Genomic DNA, 10,149 nt, shown 5'->3' with positions numbered 1-10,149 from the left:
AAAAAAAAAGAGTTAAAGCAATTGATTTTTCTAACAATGTTGAAGTCTGGAAGTCTGTGGCTGCTTGTTCTTTTTTTTTTTTTTTTTTTGAGTGGGAGTCTTACTCTGTCACCTAGGCTGGAGTGCAGTGGCATGCTCATGGCCACCACAGCCTCAACCTGCTGGGCTCAGGTGATCTTTCTGCCTCAGCCTTCCAAGTAGCTGGAACCACAGGTGCATGCCACCACGCCCGGCTAATTTTTTAATTTTTTGTAGGGATGAGGTCTCGCCAAGTTGTTCAGGCTGATCTGCAACCCAAGAGCTCAGGCAATCCTCTTGCCTCTGCCTCCCAAAGTGCTGGGACTATAAGCATGAGCTACCGTGCCCAGCTCTATGGCTTCTTAAGCTTATCTCTTTTTTAATACAGAGTAGGAAAATTTGGATCCTCCTGCTAGATTTACACAGTGTTTTCCTTCCTAGTTTGCAGTTACACACCTCCTGCCAGATTTACACAGTGTTTTCCTTCCTAGTTTGCAGTTCCAGCTTATCGACAAATGAAAGCTCGCATGATCAGTTCATATAATTCAGCCATTGTCTACCTCAGGAGTAGCTCCTACCTTTTCTCCAAAAGGAAAGAGATATCAAGTGACTTCTTAGTTCAACACATTTACAAAACAAATACTACCAAGTAAGAGGCTATAGAGTCCTTAGTTATATAATCTCAGGGTGCATTTTAAGTCTCAGAATCTCTTCTGATCTTTGACAGCCAAACACAGAGGCCCTCTTGGTTTGCCCTTAAATTCGCTCATTTTAGGCTTTCCTTCTTATTAGTCATGCTCAAATGTTGACCTTTCCCTGTCACATCTCTAGAATGACTTCAAAATGATAAGTTCCTTCCTTTTAGAACTTATCCACATCCATACCTCTCAAAACACCTGTCATAAGGTATATGATGTACAGATGTGAATCAATTTAGTGAACAGAGAGCACCTTTCAACCACATCAGTTTTCAACTTCACTCTAAAACACAACACAAGGCTATTTTTAACCAAGTCTCAATGGCTCAGTGGGATTTACTAATCACATTAAGTTCTATATCTATAATTACAGCTAATGTGATCTAACAGGCTGCCTTTATCTTTTCTACTCCCGAGAACACTACAGAATTTCGACCAGGAGACAAGGGGAATGGTATTTGAAGCCCAACGGTAATGTCATGTCTTCAGAAACAAGGATTAGGTTAAGAATGAAACTATTCTTCCTTTTCTATAATCTAAATACCCTATGGCTCAGTGCACAACACATGCTGATTCACTCCATTTTAACATGTTACATATGCGTGACCATAACCATTTGGGGATATATAACCAGAGGTATTATTCCACTGTGGCATTCATATACAACATGATTCTTAAATAATTAAACATAATATATTATGTTTGCAGTGACTACAGATTTAACAATCTAAACCACATCAAAATATTGTTTAGGAAAGATTAAAGAGCACTAGTTAACATGTTTAATGTTGCACAAAGCCCCCACAAAACTCACTCTAAAAATACATCAAGATTAACAGGGTGCCCATTATGTGCTCAATCCTACTACAGATACATGGGGTCAGTTCAGTGGCAAAGCTAACTTTATAGAAAGAAACACTTGAAATTTTCTCTGAAAATACTGACTTGTAGGCAAAAATCACTGAAGAACTTATCCAAACCAATGCCCACCTTGCAGTCTCTATTTTAACAGTAAAATAACATGCGAGGGGCAGATTCTGCCAGGATAGAATCTGGCTCTGATCATCATGCTGGTCCAGAAGGAAAGGAAAGTCTTGCTACCAGCAGAGACTCTTCAGAGCTTGCTCTAGAAAGGTGACCTATGCCCCTTTTGGACACAGCATGAGTAAGACATTCCTTCCCAAGGCTTTTTTAATATTTTAATTCTTTTATACTTACCACTATACTAATGAAAATTTGAAGCTTGTTGGTTTGTTACACAGCCAACAGAAACTGATATACAGAAGACAGGCCCCCAACATCTGTTTCTGAGTTCAACATATGCTAGGTTGCTTGACTGACTAGGCTAAAATTAAGTGTTTGACAAGAAGCCAACAATTCTAGACTTCATACCTAAATGAAAACTAGCATCAGGATGTTACTACAGGCATGTATGCAGAGATAAGATATTTAGAAGGGAAGCTAAAGAAAGACCATAGGAAAAGTCTTCCAATATTCTAGGTAGCAAACATCTTTGGTGAGTTTTGGGTTATCAGCACACTAAAAAACAGAAACTCAGTGCAAATGAATTGGTTGGAACTAAATTAGTTAATTACTTTCAGAACCTGAAATGGCTAACTATTTGGAACCTACATGCATTTTTTATAATAACTAAGATAAACTGGCAGACTTCTTGCAATGTTTCCTTTCTTGCATGTTTTCCTTTCTTATATAAAGAGGCCCAAACTTCTGTCTTTAGGGATCTTTGAGCTCAGAAAGCTGTGTTCGGGAATCGTTTACCAGTTTGAAATGTGTGCTGTCTTCAAGGTTTGTGAAAAAGACTGGATTAGGGGAAGTTGGGCAATCCAGCACACTCACTGAAAAATAATCAAAGATGATGTTCTCGTGGGTCTGCAGTGTCAATCTTGCACATGTGGGGCAACACACACCGTTACTACTGCAGCTTTCATGCTAACTAACATGTTAAGAGATACTGGGGAAAAGAAATTGCTCTCCAGTTTTACAGAGTATTCCCTAGAAAGAATACTCACCCGCAGCCTTTTTGTGACAAGAAATAGCCTCTTCGTATTTGCCTGCAGCTAAGAAACGGTCTGCTCGTCTGCTCTGTTGATGAGCCTACAAGACAAACACTCCTAAATTCATAAAATAAGACATGACTTTTCAACAAAAGCAACCACCTTTTAAGAAGATAAATCCAGGAATGCTGTTTGTTGCCACACATCAAACCACCATTACACCTATATTCATGGCTGCAGAATGTACTGGTAGCATCTGAAAGGAGCAGACACCTTCTTTCAGCTCTACCAAGAAACGCTCTCTAGGTTAACGCCGGGCACTTACCTCCTCCAGTGACCCACATTCTTCCATTCTTCAGAGGTTAACCAAAGATCTTTACCAAAATGTGTACTGTCTTGATTTTGAACAAGCTCCTTTCAAAATGAAATATATTGTAGATGCTTTCACCAGTTCAAATAACTTAAAAACTATAACAGGAAATCACTTAACTGTAAAATCCAAGCTTCTCTTGTATCATCGCATTCTTCTCTTTCAACATCAAAGTTACGATTTGCTTTTAAAATTTTAATTTGGACCCAGTACAGTTGATTACAGTGGAGAATTTTTTGGTTACAACTCACCAAAAGAACAAAGACAAATTCAGAGGTTCTAACAGCAAGTAACTTATATGCTCCTGAATGTAAAGGTACATGGGCAGTCACTGACGTCCTTACATCTGTGTTACACTTAAGAATTTCAAAAGAGTCACCGGCTTTCACTACAACTTTGTGAATGTGTTTTCCCTTCTTACATGAGGCCTAACAGACTCCAGGAGTCACACAGCTTACAAGCAAGTACACATTTAGCTAGCCAGGAAGAAGACAGAGATCAGCTAAAAACTTTAAATTAGACTTTTAATTAATATACTATTATCCTCATTAAGTTACATATACATGATTTAGCAAAACTTCATTTATAAAAAGCAAAAAAGCCAGACACAGTGGCTCACATTCATAATCCCAGCACTTTGAGGCGAGAGGACTGCCTGAGTCTAGGGGTTCGCGACCAGTTTGGGCAACATAGTGATACTAGTTTCTACAATAAATCAAAAAATTAGCCAGGCATGGTGGTGCACACCTGTAGTTCCAGCTACTTGGAAGGCTGAGGCGGAAGGATCACCTAAGCCCAGCAGGTCGAGGTTGTAGAGGCCAAGAGCATGTCACTGCACTCCAGCCTGGATGACAAAGTGAGACTCCCACTCAGGAAAAAAAAAAGCAAAAAAGCATTGTACACTCATGTCCTTAACAGCATTACTTACAGTAGACAAAGATGGAAGCAATCCAAATGTCCATAAACAGACAAATGGATAAATAAAATGTAGTATATACACACAATAGAATATTATTCAGTCTTTAAAAAGGATACTCTGATCATGCTACAACATGGATGGACTCTGAGGACATTATGCTAAATGAAATAAGCCAATCAGAAAACGGCAAATACTGTACAAGTCGATTTACACAATGTATCCAAAGCAGCCAAACTCAAAGAACAGGAAAGCTAAACGGTGGAAGGATACACCATTGAATGGAGGAGGGAGCAATGGGGAGTAGTTGTTCAATTGGCAGTTTCAGTTTTCCAAGATGAAAACGTTCTGGAGATAGCTGCACAACAATGTGAATGTACTTAACGCTACTACACTGTGCACTTAAAAGCAGGAGAACCTGGGCATGGTGGCGTATGCCTATAGTTCCAGCCACTTGGAAGACTGAGGCAGAAGGATCACCTGAGCCCAGCTGGTCAAGGCTGTGGTGGCCATGAGCATGCCACTGCACTCCAGGCTGGGTGACAGAGACTCCAACTCAAAAAATTAAAAGTTAAAAAAAAAAGGAGGATAAATCTATGTTATATGTATTTTACATCACTTTGGGGAAAAAAAGGAAAAGCAAACCTGTTGTCAGTTAGGTGTAAAATAATTTATCCTGAATGCTTTTTAAAGAAATACGCCATTGATGCCTCATAAAAATACTTCAGAGAATCACTTTTGCAACTGAGATTAAAGATATGCTGGGCATGTTTGCAAATCGCACCTAGTGTAAAATACAGGTGAAGACAAAAGCAGAAAACAGAACTTCCAGCAATGCATGCCATTTGCCTTTCTCTGCTTCGGTTTTTGTTGGGAAAAAACAAGCAGCACTCTTAAAGGCAAGATCATGCTTTTCTGAACACACAAATATTTTCTAGTGCCCAGATATGATATAGATATTTTGGGAAGATAAGTATATGAGGAAAGCTAATACGTACAGGCAGTTAGGATTAACATTATTTCTCTAATGAACATGTTTTGATACTGTCGTTAAAGTGGCATTCAATCAGTAAAGTTCTAGGTAGAGGAAAAAAGGAATGGAAGAGGTGAATCTGCAGGTGCCTTTACCTTTCTGAGCTTTGAAAGATGCCCAACAGAAGAAAGGAAACTGTTTTGAAATCACATAGCACCTCATCATAGCAAGGGGTGGCAAAGTATAGACTTAGCCCTACAAGAATCAGTGGCTCTAGGATCAGGCTGTGGCTCTCCTACTAAATCAGATAAGTTACTCCAATCTTCAAGGGATATTTCCTCACCTGTAAAATGACGGATGCAGACCAGAGCTGTGTGTCTCAAGTTTTAATGAGGATACAAACCACCTGGGGATCTGGTTAAACTACAGATTGATTCAAGGTATAGAGTTGAGCTTGAGACTCTACCCAGGTGAAGCCAAGTTGGTAGCTCATCGATGCATTCTGAGAAGCAGTCTGAGGTTACTTCACTCTAACACTAGGTTTCTATGGCCTGTATGTCTCTGATGACATCATTCACTTCCTACCTTGTGTTATGGGTAATTTATGTTGCTCTAAAATTAAACTTCAGCCGGGCTCGGTGGCTCAGCCTGTAATCCCGTGCCTTGGGAGGCTGAGGTGAGTGGATTGCTTGAGCCCGCGGGTTTGAGGCCCGCCTGAGCAACTTGGCGAGACCTCATCTCTACAATAAATCAAAAATTAGCCGGGTGTGGTAGTGTGTGCCTGTAGATCCAGCTACTTGGAAGGCTGAGGCGGAAGGATGGCCGGAGCCCAGTAGGTCAAGGCTGCGGTGGCCGGGAGCAGCCACTACACTCCAGTCTGGGCAACAGAGTGAGACTCCAACTCAAAAAAAAAAAAAAAATTAAATTAAACTTCAAGCTTTTCGAAGACAAAATAAATTGGTGAACTGCTGTACATCAAAAAAAAAAAAAAGTTCTTAAACAGTGATAGCAGGACCTCATGGCTCTCCCTATTCCCTTAAAACTTTCCCATGTAGGCCGGGTACAGGTGGCTCACACCTGAGCCCAGGAGATGGAGGCTGTGATAAGCTGTGATCAAGCTACTCTCCTCTAGCCTGGGTCACAGAGTAAGACCCTGACTCAAAAACAACAAAATGTTCCCATGTAAAGTCCAATCTCTAATCTTCCAGTTCATGAGTTGTATCTCATTATAGTCTCAGATACTACTGCTCCCAATAAAAACACACACCTCCTCTACGTTATTTGGCACCACAGCATATTCCCTATGTTTAAAACAAAACAAAACCAACCAGTACAATTCCTCCAAGGTATTGCAAGTGCAGGCTGGATAGAACTAGACTGCCTAGGTTCAAATTTCAGCTTGAACACTTATTAAGACACATGAACTTAACTTTTCGAATTATCTGCCTCAGTTTTCTCAACTCTAAGATGAGAAGATGAGAACTGTGCAGTATCAATATTGCAACAGTTGCAATATCACAGTGCACAGAAAGGTGCCTAGTACACAACACTCGCTAAGTCCATCGTTATGCTAAGTAATATGAAAGAGTACAAGTGTTGGAAGTAACTGCCATCAAGAGGCTGACAATACAACTGGGTAAACTAGATTAAATTGTATTTTTTATAAACCAAAGATATCGTAGAAACCCTATTTGAAACCAGGTTTGGTGGCTCACACCTGTAATCCCAGCACTTTGGGATTATAGAGATAATAAATAAATAAATAAACAAACAAATAAATAAATAATCTGGGTGTGGTAGTGCATGCCAGTAGTTCCAGCTATTTGGAAGGCTGAGCATGCCACTACACTCCAGCCTGGGTGACAGAGTTAGACTCCAACTCGAAAAGAAAACCTATTTTGGTAGTCATTCTTATTTTTAAAGCAACCTTTTAAGATTTCATATATTAAAACTGACCTCTCTTTAAATACTGATCTTGGTAAAATCACAGCCATTTAAAATTGGTGAGTCCATAAATAAGTTTCTTTGGTAACTCAAAATAAAAGTTATGAATTTCAAAATAAAACAGTCCACCTCTTTCTCTATACTGCTCTTCTTCCTAAGGAATTCCTGATTCTTGTGGGAGTTCCCATTATTTTATACTACCTTGTCCCCTAAACACTTAAGAATCCTTTCCCCCAGATTTACACTTAGGACCAGAGAGTATCAAGAATGTTCAGCTAAGGTGACATTCAGAGGCTAGCCAGGTAGAAACACATGAGCATGTCTGTAGAGAGAAGAGTGAAGCAGTCAAGCTGTAAGAGGCAGAAAGAGGGAGAATCCTGACAATGTGTGAGTGACAGATTCCATATGTCCTTACCCACCTGCCTTCCCTGCACCTTTCTTTGGGGTCCAATTAATTATCCCTTTTGGCTTAAGCTAATTTGAAGAGGATTTCCACCATCTGCAACCAACAAAAATCCTAACAACCACAGCTAGGTTACTAAGTGACTGACCTCACTGACAAGTACTTTCTACTTCTACATGCTGCTTTAAAAAGACAAGTTCAATATTGTCTTCTTCCCCAAAGAAAAACAGTATTACCTTCTATAACTCCCGACTTCTTTATTTCTTTAGGAAAGTTGTATGTAAAGATGAAAAGAAGCCGGGCTCGGTGGTTCAGCCTGTAATCCCACGCTTTGGGAGGCTGAGGTGAGTGGATTGCCTCAGCCTGTGGGTTCGAGACCTGCCTGGGCAACTTGGCAAGACCACATCTCTACAATAAATCAAAAATTAGCCAGGCGTGGTAGCACGCGCCTGTAGTTCCAGCTACTTGGAAGGCTGAGGCAGAAGGATCGCCAGAGCCCTGCAGGCTGGCCGGGAGCAGCCACTGCACTCCAGTCTGGGCGACAGAGTGAGACTCCAACTCAAAAAAAAAAGATGAAAAGAAAAGGAATACTACATAGACACAATACGAAAAAGGCAGCAGAGGAAAGTCTAATACACGCCTGACCTTATGGTAGGGTTTTCAGTAGGGAGCAAAGGAGAAACCTCATTCACTCTTTCCCAATCAATTCATCCTGAAGCTGCCACAGACAAGCAGCAAGCAGTATCTCCGAACAGTAAGAACTGAGTTGATTAATGCAAGGGAATTATACTTAGGATAACTGCTCAAGTGTTAGAGAATTCCAGAAGACCTCTTTTAATTTTAAGTCTCAGCATCACTTCTTCCACATGTAGCTCTGCCTACATCTTTTTTTCCCTTCAACTTCCAGGTTAGCTCACTTTTTTTTAGAACTGCCACCAAAGAGGTATCTTTCAAATTATAGGATGCAATTAGGAGGTTGTGAAGTTAATTTAGTGGATCACAACTAGTATTTTTTACAATCTAATAGTAAATATTAGCGTTCATCATACATAGCAAACAGTTTTCAGTTGTTTTTGCTGAGATTTTTGAGGGCCCCTGCGTTTTTGCACAATTCCAAGAATCACTTCTATAATGTAGCAGCTCTGTAGCAATATACATGTCTGTGTTGTCATTCTGTAAAAATTTCTCATTGTGGATCACAATCAAAACAAGTGTAAACGTTGATATAATATAAAGATCAGTATTTTATTTAGAATCTTGCTTTCAAATCCAACTATCACCACTTACTCTACATTTCAAGTTCTTATCTGTAAAATGTGATGAATATCTCATATAGCTATTAAGAGGAAAAGATAAATAATATATGTAAAGTGCCTGATGCCAGCCCCACCACTTAGTAATTGTTGGATATATTTCAGTACTCTACTGCCTTTCCTCAAAGCACTTCCATTAAGTCCAGCCTAGATTTGTGAAGTGGGATGAATCTTCCTGGGAACTTTGCAGGGTTACAAAGAAAGGGCTTTACAGTAAAAATTGTACTAATATAATTAACATGGTATAGTTACAAGGACTCCAGGTATGTACAAGGCCACTCCCTGGACTATGTTATCTGCTTCCTTTTCTTAGTTGAGAAGCTTGAAAGCAAGAGGCTTCATTAACCACCTCATGTGATGTGAGACTAAGCATCCTGGAGGGAAACTGTTATTGACAAACATCTTCTCAGCCCTCTTAAGGGCTGAACACACAGAAAGCAACTGTGGCTGTGCAGTCACACGGACCCTACCTTTTGCAGTGGAGGTAAGCAAAGCATGAGCAACAGTCATATAAATTAAGATCTGACATCACTTTCCAAATTGGCAGCAAACAAACCCAAGATTTAGAAATTATCTCACACAAGTGTTGATGCTCATTACCAGCACTCACATGACCAAAATAAAATGGGGAAAAAATGCCTAAATATACACTAAGTAATTGTTTAAGTTACAATTTTTCCATATTAAAAAAAACTGATTAAACAAACTTATATAGTACAAAGACTAGTTATGTTATTCTTTGATGGAAGTAAAATTTATTTTTCTTTTGACCAACTTCAAAAACACTAGAACTAGAATGCATTATCTGTACTACACATTAAAATGATATTTCAGGTCAGGCGCAGTGGCCTGTAATTCCAGCACTTGGGAGGCTTGATTAATTTATTGTATAGATGAGGCCTCGCTATGTCGCCCAGGGGAACTGCCTGGGCAACATGGCGAGACATCATCTATACAATAAATCAAAAGAGTTACCCAGGTATGGTGGCGCCTGTGGTCCCAGCTATTTTGAAGGCTGAGGCAGAAGGATCGCCTGACCTCAGCAGGTCAAGGCTGCAGTAGTAGCCATGATCATGCCACTGCACTCCAGTCTGGGGTCGGGGGGTAGAGAGAGAGAGAGACTCCAACTCTAAAAATAAAATAATAAAATGAATATTTCAAACTAGTCTCTTCCAGATCTAACAAGTTCACTGTGAGGCAATAACCAACAAACCCTCACTGCAAACCTAAAAGAAGCAATTCTGCAGCAGAGGTACTAAATGCCAACACAGAATCTACAGTTCAGTACAAGTAAGGACTACACTGGAATGATAATGAGAATACATCAATATGACAGCACTGCTAGAAAGAGGTCTTGATATCAATAAGTTGTGATCAACAATGTATCTGAGTCACTGACCTACGTAATTACTTAATTTATCTCAATCTAGCCTTATTTATTTATTTATTTATTTTTTGAGTTGGAGTCTCACTCTGTCACCCAGACTGGAGTGCAGTGG

At 39.8% G+C, this 10,149-nt stretch overlaps 1 protein-coding gene across 3 annotated transcripts in view; it reads right to left on the bottom strand.

The window, feature by feature from the left end:
- Positions 1 to 10,149, bottom strand: part of NRBF2 (nuclear receptor binding factor 2) — a 19,552-nt gene that overhangs the window by 6,787 nt on the left and 2,616 nt on the right. For 2 of the 3 annotated variants that reach the window (XM_008056062.1, XM_021711365.1), the window contains exon 2: positions 2,747 to 2,831. The exons of the other annotated variant lie outside the window; for it this stretch is intronic. In XM_008056062.1, the coding sequence (XP_008054253.1) occupies positions 2,747 to 2,831 (85 nt within the window). The remainder of the gene's footprint in view (positions 1 to 2,746; positions 2,832 to 10,149) is intronic. 3 annotated transcript variants of the gene reach the window in all.

Source organism: Carlito syrichta, unplaced genomic scaffold (genome assembly GCF_000164805.1).
Source record: "Carlito syrichta isolate Samal-C Ts95f unplaced genomic scaffold, Tarsius_syrichta-2.0.1 Scaffold302087, whole genome shotgun sequence".
NCBI lineage: Eukaryota > Metazoa > Chordata > Mammalia > Primates > Tarsiidae > Carlito > Carlito syrichta.
The sequence above is the reverse complement of the archived record's forward strand: the minus strand, read 5'-3'. Positions and strand labels throughout refer to the sequence as shown.